Source organism: Xenopus laevis, chromosome 2L, assembly GCF_017654675.1.
Source record: "Xenopus laevis strain J_2021 chromosome 2L, Xenopus_laevis_v10.1, whole genome shotgun sequence".
NCBI lineage: Eukaryota > Metazoa > Chordata > Amphibia > Anura > Pipidae > Xenopus > Xenopus laevis.
In genome coordinates this window covers 168,321,634-168,348,606 of record NC_054373.1, presented here as the reverse complement: position 1 = coordinate 168,348,606, position 26,973 = coordinate 168,321,634, and the positions used below count along the sequence as shown (strand labels likewise).

At 38.7% G+C, this 26,973-nt stretch overlaps 1 protein-coding gene across 4 annotated transcripts in view; it reads right to left on the bottom strand.

The window, feature by feature from the left end:
- Window positions 1-26,973, bottom strand: part of parp4.1.L (poly(ADP-ribose) polymerase family member 4, gene 1 L homeolog) — a 62,275-nt gene that overhangs the window by 31,256 nt on the left and 4,046 nt on the right. For 2 of the 4 annotated variants that reach the window (XM_018247750.2, XM_018247749.2), the window contains exons 2-18: window positions 25,296-25,502; window positions 24,666-24,798; window positions 23,730-23,919; window positions 21,344-21,410; window positions 20,362-20,440; window positions 17,946-18,038; window positions 17,151-17,300; window positions 16,487-16,624; window positions 14,985-15,158; window positions 13,554-13,714; window positions 11,680-11,817; window positions 11,340-11,438; window positions 9,989-10,172; window positions 9,135-9,411; window positions 7,379-7,491; window positions 7,176-7,307; window positions 7,004-7,090 (exon numbers count right to left, since the gene is read on the bottom strand). In XM_018247750.2, coding sequence (XP_018103239.1) covers window positions 7,004-7,090; window positions 7,176-7,307; window positions 7,379-7,491; window positions 9,135-9,411; window positions 9,989-10,172; window positions 11,340-11,438; window positions 11,680-11,817; window positions 13,554-13,714; window positions 14,985-15,158; window positions 16,487-16,624; window positions 17,151-17,300; window positions 17,946-18,038; window positions 20,362-20,440; window positions 21,344-21,410; window positions 23,730-23,919; window positions 24,666-24,798; window positions 25,296-25,315 — 2,235 coding nt within the window. In that variant the 5' untranslated portion in view covers window positions 25,316-25,502. Of the gene's footprint in view, window positions 1-7,003; window positions 7,091-7,175; window positions 7,308-7,378; window positions 7,492-9,134; window positions 9,412-9,988; window positions 10,173-11,339; window positions 11,439-11,679; window positions 11,818-13,553; window positions 13,715-14,984; window positions 15,159-16,486; window positions 16,625-17,150; window positions 17,301-17,945; window positions 18,039-20,361; window positions 20,441-21,343; window positions 21,411-23,729; window positions 23,920-24,665; window positions 24,799-25,295; window positions 25,503-25,658; window positions 26,621-26,973 lie in introns of those variants that run through there. The other 2 variants (XM_041582678.1, XM_041582679.1) reach the window with 2 other exon arrangements.

The following is a 26,973-nucleotide window of genomic DNA, read 5'->3' as shown; positions in this document are numbered from 1 at the left end:
CCATATCAAGTGTGCCTCAGAGTGTAATTGCAAGCCCTTAAAGAGACAGTGCGCAAAAAAAAAGAAAGATTAAACAGCCCTGCAAAGCTAACCTGCCTTTTCTGTGGCAATAGAGTTGACAAAATACCACAGAAGAAGCACAAATAGAGCCCAGTATTGCACCCAAGTAGATGTATGCCTTCCCTGCGGCCTTCAGAGTCAGAGCATTGCCACAGTGAGAGCGCACATATCGACAAGCGTGTTACCGCCCAGAGTGAAACAACCACGTGCTGCAATTCACCCAGAGACATCGCACACAAGCAGAGCAACAATTCTGACAGCTGCATCTCTGCAAGTAAAGACACAGACCATCAGCATCCTGTAAGCAACTGCAAGCAAGCCAAAGTCCCTCACCTTGCATCTACTTCTGCAAAGACTGATCCTGAGTGATTCCTAACTTCTATAGAGAGACACTTATTTTGAATCAGCAAGCCAAGTCACTGTATCCTGCTCTTCACATTAAGGTCAGAGTTTCCTGTTTATTCCTTATTGATGGTTATGTGCTGACCTTGGCACATTAAGAGACACTGAATAAAAGGTAATAAGAACTTTGAGAGAATCCAGAGATATTTGCATTATAAGGACTTTATGTGAATTTGAATAAAGTTATTTATTCCTTTGTGTTTAACTGATATTTAACTCTTTCAAGTCAAAATGTCTGTTTATAGTGATTCAATGCCATTGTTAGAGGGTGAAGCGTTCAATAGTGAGAGATATTCCCTACAACAGAAGGTATTAGAGTTGAGGGAAACCTTAAAGTCAGAGACAGATCCTGAAGAGATAGAAAGGATACATTGTGACATAAAAAAGTACCTGTCTAAGATAGAGACTTTAGAAGCTGAGCTTAGGGAGTCTCAAGCAGTCTCAGAACAGATAAGCAAGTTGAGACAGTCATCTCGTGAGAGGAGACCTACCCCAAAAATGCTAGAATATATGCAACAAGAGGCTGCACAAAGAGAAAGGAAATTCAACCAAATGTACATAAAATGGAAAACGCATACCAATGAGGTTCGCATGAAGCTAAAACAAGAGTGTGCAGAGGATGAATTATCCAATATGATGGATGCTGTAGAGAAGCATGAGTTAGATATGAAGACAATATATGATGAGCTAAGGTCATACACAGCACCCTCCCAGGACATTAAGAGGAAGATCGACACATGCACTGCAATAACAGCAGATTTATTAGGGCTTATGAGAATACGATCAATTGAAACCGACTTTGATGTAGAGACAGAGAGGACAAGGCTACTAGAGCTTTATAAAAGGGATTATGCAAAGTCTGTATATGGATCTACAGTTTCAAGAGTAGCATCTTCTAGCAAACATTCTAGCCACTCATCTAAGTGCACAAGTACCTCAGCCAAAAGAGTAGAAGCATCTGCACAACTTGCCGCTAAAAGAGCTGAGATTGAGATGGAAGCTGTTATCGAAGCACAACGTCAACAATTAAAAAAGTTAAAAAACCAAAGAGACATCGAGGTCATGGAAGCTAAACTTAGAGTATATACTGAAGAGGAAATAAAAGAAAATGGTGATAGATCCAGAGCAGTACTTCCCGAGAGAACAGATCCCTGTCCTTCTATCCCCACTAGTCATCATAGTGACCAAGGAAGTGTTGCAGCTATTGCCCAAGCAATACATGAGACAATGGTTCTTACAAGACTTCCAACTCCTGAACCAACTGTATTCTCAGGAGACCCATTGAAGTTCATAGAGTGGAGTACAAGCTTTGAAGCACTTATTGAACGTCGCTGCTCCAATCCAGCAGACAAGTTGTTCTACCTACAGAAGTATGTTAGTGGAGAAGCAAAGAGGGCGCTTGAAGGTAGCTTCTACAGGAAGGATGAAGAAGCCTACAAACAAGCATGGGAGAAGCTAAATGCACGGTATGGTCATCCCTTTGTAGTACAGCGAGCCTTTAGAGAAAGACTTAACAGTTGGCCAAAGATAAGCTCTAAAGAGTATGTTAGGCTTAGAGAGTATGGGGACTTCCTGCAAGCATGTAGCAACGCCATTCCTCACATAAAGGGTTTGCAAGTACTGAATGACTGTGAAGAAAACCAGAAAATGTTACTTAAGCTGCCTGATTGGGTGACCTCAAGATGGAATCGTCATGTAACTAAACAGTTAGACCAAGGCAAGGAGTATCCCAGTTTTGAAGAGTTCTCTTCATTTGTCAATTCAGAAGCACGTATAGCATGCAATCCAGTGTCATCCCTTCACGTTCTGAAACCTTTGGAAGGAAAGCCAACGAGAGAGATAAAACGTGCAAAGGCAACTTCATTTGCAGTCGATACAATGACTAAAGACCATGATAACAATGAGAGTAAGCCTAAGGTCATTGATGTACCGAATAGAGAGAAAGTACAGACAGAGAGACACACACCTCTTCAATGCATGTTCTGTGGAGAGAATCACTACATCTACAAATGTCAACAAATGAAGGAAAGGTCTGTAGAGGAGAAGAAAAGATTCATACTGGATAAACAACTCTGTTTTGGTTGCCTAAGAAAGGGACACAGTGCCAAGGACTGTAAAAGAAGAGCCACCTGTGGCATTTGTAAAGGACGTCACCCAACCCCATTACATGAAGATCGCCCAAAAAGGGATAAAGCTTCAACACTCAGTACTCTCATTGAGGGAGAAGTAATATCCACACTATCTTGCTGTATGGTTAAAAGTGAGAGTAAGAATACGTCAATGATCATCCCAGTGTGTATCTCATCTCCAGGAACAGAAAGCAAGGAGGTACTTGCTTATGCATTACTAGACACACAAAGCAGTAACACATTTATCGATCAAGAAGTCTGTGAGAAATTGCAAGTGGCAATGGAGCCAGTGAAGCTTAAACTCTCAACGATTATGGGAAAAGACTCATTGGAAGATAGTCAAAGAGTCACAGGACTAAAAGTCAAGGGACTTTGCTCAGATGTCACCATAGATCTACCTCCGGTCTATACAAGAGACTTCATACCCCTAGATCGTGAACACATACCTACCTGTGAAACAGCCCAAAAGTGGAAGCACCTATCAGTTATCTCTCATAAAATACCCCCTCTGAAGGAGTACCGTGTGGGGCTTCTGATAGGTTATGACTGTTCTAAAGCACTGATGCCACGACAAATAATAACAGGAGGTGATGATGAACCATATGCCATCAAAACTGATTTAGGATGGAGCATTGTTGGAGGACCACAACAGGCTGCAAGCTCAAGACAAGTAACCGGGTTATGTAATCGCATATCTGTCAAGATGTCACTAACCCCAAGTCCTGCTACAGTGATCAAGATTCTTGAGTCAGACTTTGCAGACACCAGCTCAAAAGAAAAGAGCATATCTCAAGAAGATATAACATTCCTACACATCTTGGAAGGAGGCATTCAGCTAAACCAACAAGGCCATCTAGAGATGCCCTTACCTTTCAAAAAACGCCCTGACCTTCCATACAATAAGAATCTTGCCTTAGTACGACTAAGACGTTTAGAGAGGAAGCTGGGAAGAGAGCCAAAGTTCAAAAGCGACTATTTCAAGTTTATGGAAGGCATCATACAAGACGGAGATGCAGAAAGAGCTGACCATCAACCAGACCTGGGGAAGGTTTGGTACATTCCACATCAAGGTGTCTATCACTCGAAGAAACCAGACAAGATAAGAGTGGTGTTTGATTGCTCAGCAAGGTATGATGGTGTTGCATTGAACGATTATCTGTTAACGGGACCAGACCTCACGAATATGCTATCTGGAGTTCTCTGTAGATTTCGGAAATACCCCATTGCTGTCATGTGTGACATTGAAAAGATGTTCCACAGGTTTCATGTGAAAGAGGAAGATAGAGATTTCCTGAGGTTCCTATGGTGGGAGAATGGAAACACGAATACAGAGCCTGTGGAATATCGCATGAAAGTTCATCTGTTTGGAGCAGCATCATCCCCAGTTTGTGCCAATTACGGTATGAAACACCTGGCCAATCAAAACGAAAGAAATTATCCATCTGCAGCAAACTTCATTACAAAAAACTTTTATGTTGACGATGGACTTGTAAGCCTGCAATCTGCTGACTCAGCAATCAAATTAGTGAAAGAAACTCAAGAGTTGTACGCAAAGGGAAATCTGCGCCTTCACAAGTTCATCTCAAACAACAGAGAAGTGTTGGAATCCATTTGCGAATCTGAACGTGCATCAGCAATGAAAAATGTAGACCTCAACTACGATGATCTTCCATTCCAGAATGCACTTGGCCTGAGATGGGATGTGGAAAATGATGAGTTCTTCTTTAAGGTCTCTATTGAAGAGAAACCAGCAACAAGACGCAATATTCTCTCCACGGTAGCTTCTATTTATGATCCATTGGGATTCTTAGCCCCAGTGATCCTCAGAAGAAAGGGAATACTCCAAGAGCTGTGCAGACAGAAACTAGGTTGGGATGACTCTATACCAGAAGAACTGAGGCCAAGGTGGGAGAGTTGGATTAAGGATTTACAAGATCTGCAAGGAGTCAGAATACTAAGGTGCTTTGCACCCTACGACTTTGGAAAGTATGAGAGAATCGAACTGCATCACTTCTCAGACGCTAGTAGTTACGGTTATGGCCAATGTTCCTACATCACGGATGCTCCCTTGTCATGGCCAAGACCAGAGTTGCACCTACCAATGTTCTCACAATACCAAGACTGGCACTAGCAGCTGCTGTAGTTTCTGCTTCAGTGAGCAAGTTCCTGAGAGACCAATTAGAGTTCAAGGTAGATGAAGAGTACTTTTGGACAGACTCACAGGTGGTTCTAGGCTACATAAATAATGAAGCTCGAAGATTTCATGTCTTTGTGGCAAACAGAGTTCAAAGAATTAGAGAAATTACTGATCCAGACCGGTGGAACTACATTGAGTCAGAAAGGAATCCAGCTGATCATGCTTCAAGAGGTCTTAAAGTTTCAGAAATTAAGGACTCAAATTGGTTTACAGGCCCAAAGTTCCTATGGGAAAGGGAAATAGTACCCAACAAAGATTGCCTAGAGCTATCAATGTGCGATCCTGAAGTGAAGGTCATTCAAGCCTTAAACACTACAACCAACAGCCAGGAAGATTGGTATACCAGAAAGAGATGGCGACGTGTGCAATATTTGACCGAACATGATCAAATGCATAACAAGAAGGAAGAAGTAAAATCCCCTTAATTTATGCAACCCAACCCAACAATGAATGCATAAATTAAAGGTAATTTGGTGGGAGTGTAGCTGCCCGCCCAAGCCAATCTAACATTTGAACTGCATAATTCATTGTGACTGTTAATATAAGAGAAGTTTATAGCAACTTAGCGCTAGTTTGCAGTACAGAACAATATATACCTCTATACGCTCTGTTGTATGGCAAGCAGAAAAGTTATTCCTGCTGTTAAAGTTCATTTGTGTGTAAAGTAACAGCCAGCAGCTATAATACAGCCAGCTAAGCACAGGACATTACAGGGTTAATTTGAGTACTCCAGCCACCTGACAGTCTAGTCCAATCAGAACCCAGCCTCACTCTGAGATCTTCTAGAATCTAGCCAGACATGCTAGCAGCCATCTTAGAGACAGAATCTTCAGAGAGCATGCCAGAGTAGAGAAACTGCCCTTAAGATCCTATGAGGCGAAAATAGGTGAACTATCTTTGTTTATGTGTACTGATTAATGCTGCTAATGACAATGTTAGTGATTATATGTTAGAATATATACTGAATGCTCTTTTTGTATGTTTGCCCCTAGTTCTACCTCACATTCTCACATTCTACGCATTCTATGTGTACTTACTGCACTTATATCGCACCAATATTGCTAAAACTCATCATCTTTGTTCCTGATTCCCTATCATGATGATGTTACCAATAAAGAAAGTTATTTTTGTACCAGTGGTATGTTCTTAAAGTCTTTCAAGGATCCGAGGACAGTTACAGCCTAGGCTTTAGTACCTGTACTATAATGTGGTAAATATACTCCATAGCGCTTTGCTTTACCTAGCTGATGAGTCTGAATGATGCACTAGCTGGGGGGAAACCAGGGATCTGTTCCACTTCTCATGAACAAAACACTTCCAAACCCAGTCAGTGTTGTATTTATGAAGCACAAACCTGCGCCTATAGGAGTTAAGCACATGGCATGGTGCAAAAAATAATAAAAAACAATGTACCTATTTCTTTGGTACTTTGAAAACTGCCCCATGTAAATAAGCCTTGAATTATACAGTACATATAGTCTATGTCTATGTCTCTATAGTCTATTATACAGTCTATTTTTTCTGTACTGTATATTATATGTGATTGAGCTGCCAACATTATATAAGAATATTAGAAGTTACCGAGGAGTTCCATGACCATATAAAAACACGAGGCCGAAGGAACTCGGAAGCTCCGAGCTGACTTCTAATATCCTCATATTTTGCAACAGGGGATACTTTATTTATTATAATACACAAGTTTCAGTGAGTCATGTGACAGAAATGACATCACTAAGCTCCGATTATAACCAATGACATCACTAAGCACCGTTTATAAGGATATAAATTACAGAATATTAATGGCTCTTGTGTATTATATATTTATTAAGGCCACACTTTAATATATGGGGCACTTAGATGAATTTTCAGAGATGTCTTATTGAAATGTATTTTTAGCTATTTATGTATAGACTAGGTTTGATAGAAATATGTTATGGGTCAACCTTTCATGGCGCTCTTTCTTTTTGCTTTTATACTTAACGCCTTTATTTCAAACTATCAGCGATAGGAGAGCGAAAAGGAAGGGTACTATACTAGCTGCACTCATTAGCAAGGCAACGCATCATTACACTGTTATGTTTTATTCTCTTCCTGCCAGGATGGAATAAAGGAGGTTGTAAAACCATATTCAAGTGAGTGCTCTCTGCATTTTACTGCCAGCTTACACAACTTGATATTTTGCACTTATATGTGAATTGGTTTGAAGCAAACTTACATCAGCCTCCTCTTCCATAAAATAAACACCATGTCCCTCGCTGATAGCCGCCCTGTACTCCTCATGTGACCGCTCCTTTTCTTTAACCTGCCAAAAAGGTCTCCTTACATTAGTCTCACCAGAGAAATATTCATAAATGACGACAATATAATTACATTGTATTCTACTGTACCTCTCCTATAAAGTGTCTTCCATTTATAAATGCTTCAAATCCACATACAGTTGCATTGCTGTCCAGTGGAGAAACATATTTAGCCTCTATGGGGTCCGTAGAATGACTTACATATGTCTGGAAAAGTGTAACCTAAACACAAATGTATTAATAAGTCACAGAGTTTATTTATTTCTGAATATAGTTTACGCAAGCTCACCTACCTCTGCAGCGATATCTATTATTTTGGCTTTTACATGAACACTATCCTGAGGAATCTGCTTGCCATCAATGCTCTGAAGACCATGTATTATGCTCTTCATTGGTGGCTCATTCTCTAATAAGGGAATGTCAAGAGATTAGATTCATGAAAAATCATAATAAACATACAATAAACATATCTGGTACCTAATAAAACCAATGTCCAGATGTACGATTTGTATGTACAAGATATGACAAGGTATGTAAAGCATGAAGCATCATTAGTAACTTCATGGTACATCCAAACCACACAACTGAGTTAAAACTCAAATGGATGGATTTCCCCATACAAGTACAAAAAATAACAATAACACCTTTTATCGTGACACCAGTATCCCTTTAATAGCAGCACTATGATGAGAGCACTATTTGAAACATCTGATTGGAGCATTAATATTCTATAGAAACCTGCTGCACCTAAGGCAATGAAAGCTTAGCAGTAAGAAGATGACTTTGAATCCTCTTCAGCCCAATAACTCTGTTGTGTGATACAGGATCTCAGAGGTGGCTAAAGATCAAGGCATTGGTCTCACTTTATAATGAAAGAATAAGACATGCTGTCAAGCTTTTTGGACCCCCCCAAAAATGCAACTGTATTTTGTAAGGTATGGAATCCCTTATCCAGAAACGCATTACCCAGAAAGCTCTGAATGACGAGAAGGAGATCTCCCATAGAAACTATTTTAATAAAATAACTTTTATTTTTAAAAAATGGTTTCATTTTTCTCTTTCATAATAAAACAGTACCTTGTACTTAAAGGGATACTGTCATGGCAAAAAAACTTTTTTTCAAAATGAATCGGTTAATAGTGCTGCTCCAGCAGAATTCTGCACTGAAATCCGTTTCTCAAAAGAGCAAACAGATTTTTTTATATTCAATTTTGAAATCTGACATGGGGCTAGACATTTTGTCAATTTCCCAGCTGCCCCAAGTCATGTGACTTGTGCTCTGATAAACTTCAATCACTCTTTACTGCTGTACTGCAAGTTGGAGTGATATCACCCCCCTCCCTTTTCTCCCCCAGCAGCCAAACAAAAGAACAATGGGAAGTAACCAGATAACAACTCCCTAACACAAGATAACAGCTGCCTGGTAGATCTAAGAACAACACTCAATAGTAAAAACCCATGTCCCACTGAGACACATTCACTTACATTGAGAAGGAAAAACAGCAGCCTGCCAGAAAGCATTTCTCTCCTAAAGTGCAGGCACAAGTCAGATGACCAGGGGCAGCTGGGAAATTGACAAAATGTCTAGCCCCATGTCAGATTTCAAAATTGAATATAAAAAAATCTGTTTGCTCTTTTGAAAAATGGATTTCAGTGCAGAATTCTGCTGGAGCAGCACTATTAACTGATGTGTTTTGGAAAAAAAATTCCCATGACAGTATCCCTTTAATGGTATCTGATCTGCATTGATCCCGTTGGGTTTATTTAACATTTAAATGTTTTTTTAATAGACTTATATGGTGATCCAAATTATGAAAAGGCCCCTCATCTGGAAAACCCAAGGTCCCGAGCAGTCTGAATAATAAATCCCATACCTGTAGTATCAATATATTGGCACAAGAATGCCACCTGCCCGTGGAGCTATTTTGGTGAAGAAGCATCAAGAAACAGTATATTTCTATAATGTTGATAACTGAGATTGATGGTTACCATAGACTGGGAAAACAGAAACTTTTACAAATAATTTAGACAAATCAGTTCCTTCATCACCTGATTCATCATCTGATTGTACTTGTTCCCCATCATCATCTGATTGCACTTTCTCTCCTTCATCATCTGATTGCACTTTCTCTTCTTCATCATCTGATTGCACTTTCTCTTCTTCATCATCTGATTGCACTTGTTCTCTTTCACCATCTTCTTCTATGTTCTCCAGCTCCATAGGAAGTTTATTGTGTTCCATGTTCACAGTGTCTTTATCGGTGCAGAACTGAACAACATATCTCATTCTCACTTGATCCTTCTTATACACCAAAAATTCTTCATCCTGTTAAAGGAATACACACAAACACTTATAGGCCCATTTATTAAACCTCTGATCGAGTTTTTTAGGGGGAAACTTGAATTTTTTCGAGGAAAAAAACCTTGAATTTCTAGACATTTGTTATACCCCAAAGCTTCTAAAATCTGAAACCGAGAATACTCCATCTCAAACCTGTCGAGGTCATGTAGAAGTCAATGGTCAAAGTCCCTGAAGATGTTTCTTGACCTTGTGATCTGTGCTGCATAATCCGATGAAATTTTAGTTTTTGTCCGATAATCTGATGAAGTCAAGTTTTCACAGCGACAATTCGATAAAGTCAAGTTTTTGGAGCGTCATTAATACAATTCCAATTGGCGCTCAATTTTGTTGCAATGTGTTATCCCTCTGACTTTTTCGAGAAGAATGATTGATAAATACTTTCGATTTGTAGATGGGAGTTAGGTGAACTTTGTTTTAATATAAAAATTAGGTTAATTTAAGTTTTTGTAAATAACCCCTTTACTGCCTACTGACACTCACCATCTTAAAAAGAAAAAAAAATCTTGTATTTTACAGCATATGAATGCTACACATAAATTACCTTGAAATCTATTCTTGCATATGGAATTTGCCGGACACTTTGAACACTGTGAAAGCCACTTGAAGCTGCAGTTAAGGAGAAATCCCTCTTGTAGACATTCTTGCAGTTACCAAGAGCCACATCACAGACCACCAGGAGACGTGCCCCATTGGTTATAGAGGGTTCTGCGTATTTAACACTTGAACTGCAGGGCAAAAGCAGATATTACTTGATTCTACTGGTACTTGTTATTCATATTCCGTTGATTTTGTTCAACCCGATTTTCTTATTTGGCACCAAAATCATAGAAAGGTTTGTGTAAATGAAAAGTTGCAATAAAGATTTGGGTGGGGGGTTTATAACATGAAAAGTGCCCGTCATCACAAGACATGCTTTATTTAATGTGCACACCAGGGTGTTCATGGGTAGTGGCCCAGCAATCAGTCTTTTGCAGGGAAGCACAGGAAGTGTAAGTTATTGTGCTGGAACATTATATGCAATACATTAGTAACTGCCTCTTTGGGTCATTTGTATCAAACAGAAACAGTGTTTATCACCCTCTCACCGAATCGTCACATATATGTTAGAGATATATAACATGTGGTACATATTTAGGCACCGACAATAGTGGGTGACAAATGTTATAGCACATTTTAGAGACAGAACTGTTTAATCGTTGCTTTGTCGCAACAGTTTTTTTTTTTATTATTGAGAAAAACATTTTGGTGAAGAACATGCAAAATGATTTTCAAAAACACTGAGCAAAAATGAGAAATGAAGAGTATATGTGGCTAATAGATGGGTTACGCACTTTTCGCTATCTTGGAGTGTGTGGCACATACACATAAATGTATGGATGGTTCCCCACCAGAGATATAGGGAGCTTTGGCACCACTATTCCTAGCTGGTATATATGTGAATATACATGCACAAGAAGTAATTCATATTTGAAAAATGGAAAAAAACATTTTTGGTGGATGCCAAAAGTTTTCAAAGAGAATATATATATATATATATATATATATATATATATATATATATATATATATATATATATATAAACACAACAAGTCATTTTGTGTGTGTAAACAATGATTGTTGGTCACTACGGCATTAAGTGACAGTGTTACTTATTTGGGAGAGTCGGATGGCCTTATTCTGCAGCCGGGAAGTCTAAAGACCTTGTCACATGTGGTGTTTTCTCTGCCCTGGTGTATCTACGCCGGGGGGAGAATCCACCATATGTGACATGGCCTTAACCTCCAACCCTGCAGCTATGGTGGCTATACATGTCCAAAACCTTGGCATCATTTATTAACACAGGATTTCCATCAGAAGTTTCTGGTATAATGATAAAAACAGAATTCCAAACCTTATTGAATTGCTGAAATAAATTCCACTTCCATGATTTCCTGAATCGGTTCTCAGCAAACCCGAATCATCTTCAATGAATTTTGGCAAGAGCAGCCCGCTGGAAAAATAAGAGTCTCCATAAATCACACAAACGTCTCCTTAGAAGAAGTGTTTTCTTTTGACATTAGGCTATTGTTTACACAGGGTCCCTATTTCATAAGTAAAAAAAAAATACTGGCAAAAATACTGGTTTTAGTTTCTATTTAACATCGTAGAAACCTTTGGCTTAGAAGTACAGATCTGTTTTTATCCTGGTTTTTCCCTGGACCCTGGCATAAAAATCAAATAAACCTTCTTACCGGTAAAGGATCCCAACAAAACTGTGAGGTGAGGATGCATGAATGAGGGACCTGATGTTCCCAAGATTTCTTTCAAATTCCACAGCTTCGCTTGGTTTTGAAATGTGGAATAAGTTTATTATTTTAATCATTTCTTCACTTAAGAAAAAAAGAAAAAAAAATTAATTATTATGATCATTTCATATGTCAACCCCCTTTCTTTCAATATACACTTCTCTACAGTCGCATGGTTCTAACAGTGAGACACAATATTATGGCACTAGAGTTAGATGGCAGTTGCATGGTTCTTCTAATAGGGAGACACAATATTATGGCACTAGAGTTAGATGGCAGTTGCATGGTTCTTCTAATAGGGAGACACAATATTATGGTACTAGAGTTAGATGGCAGTTGCATGGTTCTTCTAATAGGGAGATACAATATTATGGCACTAGAGTTAGATGGCAGTTGCATGGTTCTTCTAATAGGGAGACACAATATTATGGTACTAGAGTTAGATGGCAGTTGCATGGTTCTTCTAACAGGGAGACACAATATTATGGCACTAGAGTTAGATGGCAGTTGCATGGTTCTTCTGATAGGGAGACACAATATTATGGTACTAGAGTTAGATGGCAGTTGCATGGTTCTTCTAACAGGGAGACACAATATTATGGTACTAGGATTATATGGAAGGCAGGCTGAATGTTTTAGAAGCATATGTTCTCCCTGGTCCTCTTAGTTATATAGATATACATTCCTTGGGGCTCCAAGCGAAGCGAGGTGTATAAATGTCAACAGTGTACACAATATTAATTAGCTCTATGCATAGATACAGAGAGTATCATTATGATGGTAATTAATAAGCTGAACTTTAGCAATTCATTGTTCTTATCTTGTGAGATTTAAGATAGTGTTCCTTCTTAGCTTTTATTCCATTATAATATGCCTGAGTAGGAGAGTGTTGCTTTCAAGTCTGATCTACTGATATACAGGTATGGGACCTGTTATCCAGAATGCTCAGGACCTGGGGATTTCCTGATAACGGATCTTTCCACAATTTGGATCTTCATACCTTAAGTCTACTAGAAAATTGTGTAAATATTAAATAAACCCAAAAGGCTGGTTTTGCCTCCAATAAGGATTAATTATATCTTAGTTGGGATCAAGTACAAGGTACTGTTTTATTTTTACAGAGAAAAAATAAATCATTTTTAAAAAATTTGTACTATTTGGATAAAATGGATTCTATGGAAGACAGCCCTTCCGTAACTTTGGATAACAGGTTCCCGGATAGTGGATCCCATACCTGTACTCTGATGATTATTGCTAGTGATGAGCAAAACGCATTGAAGTCAAAGGTGATGGGCGTTTTTTCTTATGACAACTTTTCTGTCTCTGTGACTTTTTTGTTGCGGCAAATTTTTGCCACAGTTTTGCGAAAATAAAAATTCTCTCATCACTAATTATCGCCATTGCGTTTACACAAGGTTGGTGTTGTTAATACAGTATGTCATTTTGATCCATGCTGCCAATGCGCTAGTGTGGGTGATTCAATGTTGCCTTGATCCTTGGTTGCGCTGCATCTCCATAACGCTGCTGATATCAGTTCCTTTTCGAATGCATGGGTCATATAATAGCACCTGAACAGCTTGATAAAGGTCAAAGAAATGGCCACCAAATTTCACAATTGGATTGAGCCTAGAGTTGTCTCATTTGATGGCAATGAGTTTTGGATTACTGATTTTATTGGACAAGTGCTCCCTTTACCTTGTGTCATTCTATTTATCATATTTACCAGCACTCTGGCAAGTTGCTATATACTGTACATTTAGGGAGTGCTCCTCCAAGGAGGAATATATATATTTATACTGTATATCCAGCATGTCCAATACCCGTGTTGGTTCTTCAGAATTTGCTGTGACACCTGAAGAAACTCCTCAGACTCAGGATCAATGTGCTCTATTCTGCATTGCAGGGCACGGTACTTTGCAAAGCTGCTTGGGTTGAGATCTCCAAAGTTTATCTCACACACATTCACAATGTCTCGAATAAGCTACGGTGTATAACAAAACAAGGGCACAAGTTTCAATGCAACGCATTTTAAAATAGCAGAGACATATATAGAGACATATGTGTAAATATGGCAATCATTTCATTTTCTAACCTATTCTTTTCACATCAGAGCACCTTTCTAAAAGCTGGGGCAAGAAAAAGAAATAATCTTAACATCGAAAAATGATTTAAGTGTAAAAGAGTACTTCATCTTAAAGCTAGCGAGGTCATGTCGTATTCAATGGGAGCTGTCCTTTTCCAGTTGTAAAATATTGCGTTGATTTGAGGTTTTAGAGGTGGTTTTTTTCATTTGCACAAAATTCTTACTAAAACAAGGATTTTTTTTTTGTTGAAAGTTTTTGTTGTTGTATTTGGATTTGTTCCACCGTCTTATTACTTCTCGCTTATTAAATTCGGATTTTATAATAAATAAGACAATATTTGTGCTGAAAAGTAACCTTGAAAACTACACAAATCCAAATTTTGATAAATAACCCCTAACTTTATACAAATCAACTCTTAGGGGGTTATTTACTAAAATCCACATTAATCTCATATTTTATTGAAAAAAACCACGACCAAATTTCCATGGCTGATTTTATCTTATATATTAATAAAAAAACCTTGAATTGATGGGATCACGGAAAAACTCAAAATCAAGCAGAAACCTGAGTTGCTCAAAAAAGTCAGATTTTCGGGCTAAACCCAATGATGAAAACTTCAAATTGAGATAGATGCCTCTCCCATTGACTAATACCAGACCTGAAGAGGTCTGAGATGGCGGATCTTCAGATCGGGGCTTTTTGCAGCATCAGTGTATAATAAATCTCTATAAATTACAGTCTTTTTTCTCTAAAAATCCGAGTTTTATAGTGAAAAAAACTCGAATGTTTCTAGATTATTTGGATTTAAATAAATGACCCCCCTTTTTCATGATCGTTAACCTTTTACTGCAATGAAAATTTGCAAACTCAAATCTTCATCGCTTGAAAACTGAAGCACAGTGAAATCCCATTCTACCATCTTCAATGAGTCAAATCAAAGTAATCAGAAACTGGTATTGAGAAAAAGCTTGAAATTTAAAATTACTATCTGTTGACTTCTACATGAACTTGCCAGCTTTCAGAACGCACCTTTTTTATTCCAATTTCATTGTGCTCAAAAACTCAAACTTGAATGTACAATATTTACCACATAAAATTTGCAGTAAATTTTTTTTTGATAAATCTCCTCTGAAATGTTGATGACTATTAAAGAGAAATGATCCAAACCTGACACAAATCCATCTTTATCAACAGAAGCTTCACATCAATATTGGCCAGCACAGGTTCCTTATGGGGAATGAGCTGATAAAACTCAGCCATTACTTTCTTTATTTCAGCAGATTCTGTTCCTGTGTCCAGTAATTTCCTCACATAAAGTAGAACTCCCTCCGCTTTGTTTACCTATGAGTGAAAACAAAAAACAATTCACAGAGATCAGCGTTTAAGATTTACACAAACACCATGGGGCAAATTCATTAACCTCTGAAAATTCGCCAGCGACGGCTTCACTCACAGCGCAACACTTCACCAGGTGTAGATTCGCCAGGACAACGCTAAATCACTAAAATCCAAAGTTGCGTTCAGGGCGCCTAAGCTGGAGAAGATGCGCTAGCGTTACTGTGCCAAGCAAGCAAAGTTGCGCTTGTATTGCATAATTCGCATACGCCGGGAAGTTAAAATAGAATGGACGTTTATGTTGCAGCAAATACATTACATTACACAAGCCCAGGAAACCTTAATAAAATAAAATAGAGTTGTTATATTGCCCAACACATGAGCCCAGTGTATAGTTTATGTGCCATGTTAGAAAATGTAGGGGGGAAGCCGTTACCCCCAAAAAATTCAGAAAGGAAAAGACGCTAGCGTTTCTATTGCACTTCTCCTGGTCTGAGGTGGCAAAGGCAAGTCTGGCGCAAGAGGTAACGTTCAGTAAAATCTGCATCTTAGTGAATTTGCGTAGTTACGTCCATTCGCCAGAGAGCAACTTCGCCTGGCCGCTAGAGTCTATCTCCTTCTCTAGCGAAGGTACGTCCAATAGTAAATTGCCGAAGTACGAAATGACGTCACGCTGGCGAATTTTTGCCTGCGTTAGTCACTTTGCCCTTTAGTAAATTTGCCCCATGACTGAAAATAACGTTAACTGCTTACAGACCTGCAGCAGAGAGTAAGTGGTGGGTTGGGGAGAGATGGGGGCATCTGGTAGCAAATTATGAATCTTTCGGAACAACTGGCTGTTGGGATAGACGTTTATATTTATTATTGTTTGATCATAAGCATAACAACGAGTTGCTGTAGTGGAAGCCACCAACTTTCATTGGAAATTCAGTGCGTGCAGTATAGTCAGCAGTGGTTAATTTCTGATATCTGCTGCTTATTTGTTCGACGAGGTGAAGCATAAAAGGGATGGTCACCAAAATAAAAGGAAATTTCATTTTTAGTAACTTTCAAATATGAACTGATTTTTTTTAGTTATTTTGAAATGTAACCTATTGTATTCAAATATATCTGTGCATTCTGCTTTAAGAAATATTTAAAAAGAACTGGAAGTTGCAGACCCCTATCACATGATATTCATATCATTATAAATATAGCAATACCAGTATTTGCACACAGCCATCATCATGATTGTTTATATAGCGCCGTGGTCTTACAATAAATTGAAAAAACAAGGGTTACAGAACGAAACAGCTGAATAAGAGGGACCATATTTACTGTTGTGCAATACTCACATCCATGAGATTGATGCTGTTTACTGGGCAAGAGAGGATCTTTTCCATGTGACTGAGAGCCTCAGTCCAAACTGTTTCCACAAAATACTTGACCTCCAGAGACATTTTGGGCAGAATTATGTTGTCTTCGATTAACACCTATTAAAATCAACATAAATCATGCAAGCAGCCTTTATCTTTACTTTCACATTTGCCAGTGTGTCTGTTTGTCAAAACTGGGTGGGTTGGAAAAGCAGCTTTACATGATAAGAAGGATCTTTCCAGGAAAGATCGTTTGTTTCAATACACACAGGTAGAGCTGAATCATCATCATCATTTGCAAAATAGGTTGGCGCTATATAAATACATGTTAATAATAAAATTAAAAAAGACTTCTGCTGATATCGGTCACCTGGTCTCCCACCATACAGGCACTGAATATTGCCCGAAAATGTTTTTGTAGGTTATTATCGGTGCGTCTATGTCACCTTAACACATTGTCAGATTTCCTTTACACAAAACAAGGTTACAGATGAAAACTATTATAGTTCTAGTATCAGTACAGTGAATACGCTTCCAAATGAGGCCACATATACTACTCCATGCCTCTCCAAGGCTCATCTAGAATCTTTAGTAACTATGGTCTAATAATTCTGTTATTAATCGTAGGATTCAAATACATTACCTTCTGCAGTGTCTCTGATAGGGATTTTATAATATCTTTTGGAATCCTTTTCATAACCTTGTAGCCATCCTTTTTTAGCTCTTCAATGCGTCTTTCATACTTATGACAAGCCAACTCAATATTGTCTGCGAACTGAAAGCAGCAGTCTCTCTGCAAAAAGAGACCTTTCTTAAAAAACTAAAAATCAGTGTAGGGGGAAGATAAGATATTCTGATTAGGAGCAGAAATCATGCATTTAGGGGTTGTTGTTAAAGAAGAATAACTAAGCTCAAGAAGTGACTGAACAACAGGTACATTGATAGTGTTGTAACTAAAAAACACTGGGCCAAACAGCAAAATAATATTATACCCCAAACTTTTCAGGACATAGGGGGTTATGCAATAACAGGCACTAGGTTTGCTCAGGAGCAGTAACCCATAGCAACCAATCAGCAGGTAGCATTTACTTGTCATTTGTTTAAAATCAAACATCTTATTGGTTGCTATGGGTTACTGCTCCTGGGCAAATGTAGTGCCATTTATTATAGTACATATGGGGGATAGTGTTTAATATACATTTTACAAATATATATTGAAATTGCTCATCATTCAGGCTCTCAACACATGGACCTCCCAGTAGTGACATGGCCTGCCCCCCTAGTGTTATACCCAATTGAGGTTTAAATAGATACGCCAAAAAAACAAAACTGAACTTACATCTCTTCACACTGAACAATAAGTATATAATTCAAAGACAAACCAGTTTATTTACTTTATGGAAGAGTTTTTAAGATTATGTTATCATTTTTTTTATACCTCTGATCCATTGAGATGGCAGACTATTGTACATATTCTGAATGATGATGATTCTGGAAAGCGCAACAGCTCGAAAACAGCCACTTGTGATCCCTGTAAAAGAAACTCAATTTGGAAAATGTTTCCTTGACTTTAGTATTGGCCAGAGGCTGGTCATGCAGTCAAAATGGAAATGTAACAGAACATATCGTGTGATCAAAATTGTTGAAATCATCCTTGCCCATTGCAAAGGCGGCACACTAGGCATTATAGGAATATCAAGAATAGCCACAGAATGGCTTAAGCCATGAAATCACTTAGGGGGCAGATTTATCATTGGTCGAATTTCAAAGTACAAAAAACTTCAAAATTCGACCATCGAATTGAAAAACTTTGAATTCGAATATCGAATTCAACGTTTTTTCACTGAATTTGGCAATCCTACGATCGAATAAAAATCGTTCGAACGATTTTAGCGTGCGATCGAAGAATTTTTATTCAATGTATAAGGACTTAGAAAAAGTTGTAGAAGGTTCCCATAGGCTAACATAGCAATTCAGCAAGTTTAATTTGGAAAAGTATTGAAGTCGAAGTTTTTTTTAAAGAGACAGCACTTCAATTATCGAATGGTCGAATATTCGAACGATTTTTACTTTGAATTGAAGTGGAAGTAAATTCGAAGTCGTAGTATGTAGCTCTGGTTTGGAAAGCAGGAGGATTACTCTAATCTCTATGCTGCTTGGTCAATATATATAATATTGGTCTAATAGGGTTTCCAAAGGTGGCCATACACTATAAGATCCGCTCGTTGGGCAAGGTCGACAAACGAGTGGATCTTGACCCGGTATGCCCACTAACAGCTGGGTGAATCCGGATGAATAAGCTCCGACGGGTCGCAGGGCCACAACTAGCCGATGTGGTCCTGAATCGTCCAAAAAATTAAACTTGACTGATCAATATCTGGCTGATTTTTGGCCTGATATCGATCGGTTGGACCCGTCGGGAGCCCCCACACATGGGCAGATAAGCTGCCGAATTGGTCTAAAGGACCAATATCGGCAGCTTTAATCTGCCCATGTATAGCCACCTTTACTTTCAATTGGTATTGGCATTGGTTTTTAAAACTTTCCATAAAACATTATTAATTAATTAATTAATTAATTTCTGGTTAGCAGCATCAATAGGATCACACTAAAGTATTTAGTAAATTATTCTGTTCAACATGTTTTTCCACAACCACTATCTGCAGGTCAGATAATTAATTTATAGACTTAATAGCCATAGATTCTTCACCTTTCACACAGTCTCATCCTTACTGAATCGTGCTCTTGCTGGTCAAAACAGACCCAGTTAACGTATACGTAAACTTTAATAAAATGAATGTAAAACTGCACAGGGTGTTCTTTTGCTTTTTACAGAATTTTCTTTTTCATTTCAAAACTTTTATAAACTGCTAATATTATATATTATATTATAATACCATTTTGTAACAGCACCACCTGATCAGTTTGTCTGTCTGTATAGTCATAGAGATTTATGTTCAGAAGAAAAACAGTTGTTGCTCTGCTCAGAGATCAGAAACCTCAGATGACCTTTACCGTCCCTTTCCTGAGCAGAGCAACATCAGAACAATTATCTGTCCTTGTGAATGTATGTCTCTCCAGCTGTACAGTAAGATTCGTTTACATTATCTTGCGCTTGTTGTGCATCTTATATTGGGAAACAAAATGATTTAAAGAATTCTCGCTGACTAATGTAAAGCCATTGGTACTGGGTACCACAATAGATATACTATTAACGTATTTTGAACATGATACAGGGGCCACTACAATTCAGATTTATTGGTATAGCAATAGGCATATCGTCCTGATTTGAACTAACAGTTCGGTTCACTGGTCAGGATTAGACAGGATATTGAAAGAACGGCTGATTGGCTCACACTTTAGTAAAATATTATTGTAAAGTGAGTCATCCTTAATAATAATTTGACAATTGGAATCACCAGTGCTTTGAAGTCTGTGTATGATATTTCCCTTTACCTCTACAGTTATTTAGTATGGCATATTTCCAACACGCACACACATTATTCATATTTATAAAATAGCCCCACAGTGTTTTGCTTCCAATAAGGATTAATTATATCTAAGTACAACATACTGTTTCATTATTACAGAGAAAAAGGAAATCCGTTTTAAAAAAAATTAATTATTTGGATAAAATGGAGTCTATGGGAGATGGCCTTTCCATAATTTGGAGCTTTCTGGATAATGGGTTTCCAGATAAAAGATCAAATACCTGTATACTGTATATAGGCACCAGATCTCAGCCCGCTGTACAAAGGTACCCACCCCTCAGCTCTTTATCTGGATTTTGCTGGGAAGTATCCAGCAGCGGGCTGGGAGTCTATATCGGAACATATAGCAACACATTCACTTACTTTTTGAAGGAAACAGTATTTTACCATCTCAGCATTGGGAGGATCAGTGATATTATTTTCATCATCGTTCCAATGATCCCTGTCACACATACAGCAATAAAACCAGTGTTAGCAACAGCAATTACTGAGTCTCTTATTGCTTTCAATTGCGGAGTAGAATAATTAAACATTTAATATTTTTTTTAAATGGAATAATTTAAAACTATTTGACATAGTATTGGCAGAGAAGTAGTGTGGGTAAAGAGCTCAAAGTGGTGCCAGAACCATCTGCATTGGTCAGGGCCATAACTAGTAGAAGTTGTACGTGCCTGTGGGCACCAAGCACTTACTTCTTCAATCGCCTACCCCTGGTCCAGTCCCTTGTTCCCCCACTGACACTTCTCTCCAGCGCATTTCTGTGCATGCACTCCTCCCCGCACATATTCACATCAGGTATGCGCCGGGGAGGGGACAAAATGGCCGGGCTGGGTTGCTGGGTTGCTGGGTCCTGGCACTGGGTTGCCTTAGGTCCTGGCACTGGTCTAGCACAGAACCTGTGTTCAACCCCTGCCGTCACTTAGATTTATTGTTCAGGTTTAATTACACAACTACTGCCAACTAGGGGCATTTCAAACCTCAGTGCTACCCTGAGTTATCCAAGTCTATGCCACCCCCTTTGCTTAGTTTTCCATATTAAGCAGTTTTTTACCACTCCTGTTATCTTGTGGGCTGCTGCCACCTGAGGAGCACATACACCATATGCCAAAACCACTCTATTTTGCCCAAAGTTTGCCCAAAAAGTACTGTTCCTCCATTTGTACTACTAATAAATATATATACAGTATGAGATTATTCATAAAGCGACATTACAAACCGTAACTTAAAATGGCTATACCATCCAATTTAACTCTTTATCAGGAAAACTGCTCCTCAAGCAGCTGAAATGCTGAAGAGTCAATTGCATAGTAAGAGTAAAATATACTGATAATTAACATATAATTACCTGTCCTGTATATTATTCTTGTTTTCCCTTGAGCTCGGTATTGTATACAGTGTATTCTTGTGATCTGCTGGAATAAAGTGTTATTATTAATATTTTGTAAATTGTTATTTGTAATTAGTAAATTGTGTGACCAAACACTGAACAGATTAAACCCAAGTTCTTTATCAAGTAACACCCAGGGATATTTCTGTGAGATTTACAGTAGTTGTATCTTTGTACAAAACTCATCTTTTCATCACTATTAGTGCACCATTTTGGAAGTTAATGAATGTGCATAGGAAATGAAGTGCCTTTTTTCACTTTACTAAATGCTCAGCATTACTTTGCAAGTGCATGTAACCCCCATGTAGGCTAGGCTTTGTCTCTTTATTCTCTTAAAGTGCAAATCAGGGTTTTTCATATTCCCAATCCTCTGACGTATTCACATACATGTCAGGTAACATCACAGCAATTCAGAGGCAGCACCTTGTGACATCTTTGTGGAGATAGTGTATCAGATAGATGAACCATCAGGATATCTGTACTGTGACCTGGATCCCCCCATGTTGGATCAATGAAATCACATTATCTAAACTCCTTTTACTCTGTGTACTACAGGCCAGTCTTACCTGAGAGGAGAGCTACTCCCATGCCATCCCTCTTAGTCGGAGCACAGGCTGCTCTATCTGCATCACTTTCCTAAAAAGTATTGTTACAGACAACTACCCTGTCCTGACTACACCTCGTTCACAGGGTCCCTGTATCCCCAATTTCATCAAGGGCCTCACCTCCAGGGGCGCGCCGCCAATGAGGCGAGTTGAGAAACTCGCCTCAGGCGGCTTGCCGGAGAGGTTTCCAAGGGCGGAAATTCAGCTTTACTAATGCGAGAGATCGCAATAGCGCTCTACACATTAGAGTTCCTGCCTCCCCTCCCAACTGGTAAACCGGGGAGGGGGGCGGCATTGCAGGAGCCGCCTCAGGCGGCGTTTTCCCCTGAATCAGCGCTGCTCACCACCCTGAGGGCCTTTACTTTACAGGTGCCCAGGCTCCTGGCAACATCCACTCCCTCCTGAAGTGAAAGACAAAAGCAGAAACTCTACCTTCTGCCCAACACTATACTGAATTGTGGCAGGAAGTGGTCATCAGCCTCTGGGCCAATGATACATATTATGCTAATAACCTGAACTGGATACATTCCCTTCTGCCCAGCAACCAGGGAATAAGGAAGTGTAGGGATTTAAAGCCATAGGGGAGCATTAACCCTCTGGGTCCCTACATCTATTATATCACCAGACAGCAATGATATCTGTATTATACGCTATTGAAGGGGCTGCCATTCCAAACAACACAATAATTGTCAATACTGAGGTTCGTTGGGCGCGTTTTATGTGTCGTGTGCAATCCCATAAACCTAGACCACTCCAGGGGTTAACTTGGCGTACACACAGGGACATACCATTGTAAGGAAATGTGGTTACAGAAGAAGAGCCGATGTGGAAAATCATCATCTTTTTTTTAGACATTTTCCAAATGTATTTCTTAAAGGGCTTGTTCAACTTCAAACACTTTTTTCAGTTCAGAAATAACCTTACTCACAGTCTACATTGCAGTTCAGGCTAAATAATCTCTCCGGCCTTTAAAGCAAGCCCATCATTCATACTGTTTGAGCCTCTTGCCCTATGATTTCTTCACTAGGGCTCCCATCTCAAGCTCCAAGTTTCCTATAGGAACAGTAGGCAGCCCATGGGGTAGGTCTAATCTCCAGTCAATTCAAGGACATTCAAGATAATTGGGCAATTGTTATAATTGGGCCCATATTTCCCTATGACACAGTTTACGCAATAAATCGCTGTGACTACTATTAATGATGCAACCTCTTACACATTATTATATTAGGTGTTATCAGAGATAGAGAAATTGTGCAATACACAATACTCATTGCATTTAATTCAGGCAAACAAGAAGCATGAGAAGGGCTGAAGACAAGAAGGACTGGTGTAAATTTCACTATACAGGAAATTCCTCAAGTTTTTGGGGCCTGGGAAACTTTTACTTTAGCGTTGAATAATTCCAGTTTTACATGCAGACACAGCAAGTAAGACCAAGGCCAATGGGGTTTTTTTTTGCCCTAACCCAACAGGCATCACAGTTTTACAAATACGTTTTTCTAATTGGGTTAGACAATGCTGCACCGTATGATATAATGCTTACACCATGGGAAACCATAAAAGCAATCTATAGTCACATATACTGTATCTGCACATCAAGATACCGTGGCAAGGGTTAAGAATAAGAACAGCAAACTTTTCCCATGTATTTCTTGCAATTACCAAATAAATGAATTCTTATCCAGAAGACCACAACAAACCACACAATTAATTCCATAACAATCAATGGATACTCTTACCTTGCATCATCTGTGCTTGTTTTTCACTTGGTGGCACACCCTTTGGATACTGATAATTTTTAATAAGGCTCTGCTTCTCTATACATTCCCCCACATAATCTGCTTCTACAATTAGAATCTGATGCTTCTGGACAGTTTTCAGTTGGGAATCACTTAGAGAGCCAGTGGTATCCACCAACACATGAGTGCACTAAGAAAGAAAGAATAAGGCTTCTACTTATGTCTGCGTGTGATAAACATTTATCAATGCGCGATTTGCTTATTTACTGCATTCATGGAGCAATATGCCAATACAGTATGTATCATTTGTTTCCTTATAAACAGACAAAGGTAGTAAGTTCACGTAGAACTGAATTTTCCAATTTTAAGCAATTTTTTGAATTCATGTATTTCAAGTTCCACTTGAAATTTAGCCGATTCACTGATAATGAGTTTGTTTCAATAAAATTAGTTTGTTTGTTCACGTTTCAAGTGATCAAGTTTTGAATGTTGTCGGAAATAAGTGCACATTCCAGATTTTTTATCTTTTTTCGAAAAAACACTTGAAAATTGGAATTTTGCTAAATCAGCCTCTTAGGCACCAGTCATTATTGCCTTAAAGTACTGCAGCCTTGGGTAGAAAAGGGAAGATAATGAAATAATATAAAAGTTTTCAGACCACTATTGTAAGTGAAACTGAGCAAACAGACAGGCCCATATGTTCCAAAGAACATACAAATAGAAAACTTTAATGTTATATCTGTAACTGAACCCAATGTATTGCATATAATTAAAACAAATCTTATTCACTAAACCACCGTTTTTATTTATTTTCTAGATTTTAACAGTAGAGGCAGTAATGCCTCGGTCATATGTTCCCATTTAGTTCAAACAGATGTGTGTTATATGCTTATATTTAATCTTCATGATTTATCGCCAAATATAAAATAACCTTACCTTGTGATTCAGTATAAAAGATACACCACCTCCATTTGAAGTTATTGAGCTGTGCAATGCTTCCTTCTCTTTAATGGATAAATTAGTCACTTTAAGGAAGAACACACAATCTTCAAAAACACCCATGGTCATCCTAAATATTGAAATACTTTTATTAAATGAAATATATTTAGGTATAAACTACTGGTAAAGCCTTTGCAACGAATTACAGATTGAATGAGGTGGTTAGATAACATTCTATTAAAGCAGATAAAACTGCAGTTGAGCTTTCTACTTGCTGCTAGATCCTTAAAGGCGTAAGAGCACAATCAAAACCAATTATCACTCCATTGAAAGGCAGCTGTATAATGATCTGCTTCTTATCTCACAACCTAAAAGGCTGCAACTAGGGGAAGGGAGGGCTTTTCAGTGGGCAACGATTTGTTTCAATAGTGCTCGTACAAAACAGGAAGTAGAATGTGACTTTAATTTAAGGTTTTGCCCTGTTAATTGTAAAGCATAACAAAAACTACACATATTCCTCATTAAAATAATCGGGAAAAAGTATGTTCAGCAAAAGCCGTGTTTGAGAATTTTTCATAAGATCTTACGTGGGATTTTTTTCCCTTTTCTTTAAAGTGTGAGACTTACATGTAGTGAGCCAGTTGCATCCATGCCAAAGTAGTCAGCAGAACTCAAAGTCCACAAATGAGGCGGATAGAGATAAAGTCAGATATTTGTGTGGTATGAAATACAAGGTGTGCCATATGGCACGGATCCTGTATTTACTATAGGAAACAAAAAATGTTCTGACTCGGCAGGTGACCTCTTTGATAGCGATGCAGGTTAAGGGAAAACCTAAAATAAAACATCATATATCATAATAAACATTCCCCCAAATGAGTGTTAGTTCAGAGAATCGATGGAGAACCCGTTCATAGACGTTCAGTTCACCCAGTTCGTGAATTTGTTAAATTTGGTAATATTTTATAAAACATATTTCTGTAATCTCACCTTTCAGCTGAACTTGCTGCTTTCACAGGAGGAGAACAAGGAGTAATGAGAGAGGCGCAAGTGATGTGCCTTCTGTTATGGCACCGCTGGGCTTCCTGAAGCGGAGGAGCTACTTGATTGCTCTTACATATGAGTCACGTAAATTGGGGCTGCACATTGTGACCAAGACACACCAGGTGTCACAATAACAGAATAATGCTTAATACATGGAAAGTAAAAAAATGTTGGTGTGGGAGGTTGTGCAGCCATCTTGGAGAGTAGTAAGGATTTTATGTGTTGTGGTTTATATAAATGAGTTGGCAGCTCTTTGAGCAATGGGAAATTTGGCCCACTGGCACATCCAAGGGACACAAAACTCCCCAAAATACCTTGCCACTGTCCTAAATGTAAATTTCAGTGTCTATGTCACTCATATTACATAACTGTATGAAAACGCATTTGTAGAAATTTTCAACATGTACTTTGTGTGACATACCCATGGCAATTTACATTTAGAGCTATGGCAAAGTAGTTTAGAGGATAATAGAACTCTTCCCCTTGTTTTGGCTACATTCCTTTCAAGTCAGCCAGCTCCTGCACCTTAGCTGCCTCTGCCTGTGATATCATCCAACCTGGAAATCCAGATATCACATGTTTATGTGTTTCTTTAAATACAGGTAAGTATGTTTTGTTCAACGGACATTTCTCTATTTTATAATATTTTTAATGTGCATCAAGTGCATAAAAATGGAGCCTGTTCAGTGTGGGGCTGCCACCTGACTAGTTTTCACAAGGACAGTCCAGGTGAAAAAATGGCTGTTCTTATTTACAAATTAAGAAATCTGGACAGGTACACCCTCGGAGCATTACCCTCTCTGCCCCATGACATCATCCACCAGCCCCCAACATTACAATGCCCACCCGACTAGGGTTGCCACCTGGCCGGTATTTTACCGGCCTGGCCTGGCCGGTAAAAATTATAGTTGATCCCAATGTTATTAATAAAGAAAAAAGATAAATGTATAGGAAGGCCGGTATTTTTTTCCAGAAAAGGTGGCAACCCTACACCTGACATGACCAGATCTGACCCCTGCATGGTCTGCCTATTGGCAGAAGGTGGCAACCCTAGTTCAGTGGGTACAATCAGGCAGAATAATATGGAATCAAAGTTGTATAGGGTTGCCACCTGTCTGGTTTTGACCTGGACATCCTGGTTTTGGGAAGGGCTGACAGGGTCAGAACTGCTTGCCTGGTTTTCCAAATCATCATGTCATAGCCCCACACCCATGATGGATTGCTCCGCCCCAGTGACATCACCTTCAACCCTCCTGCCCGG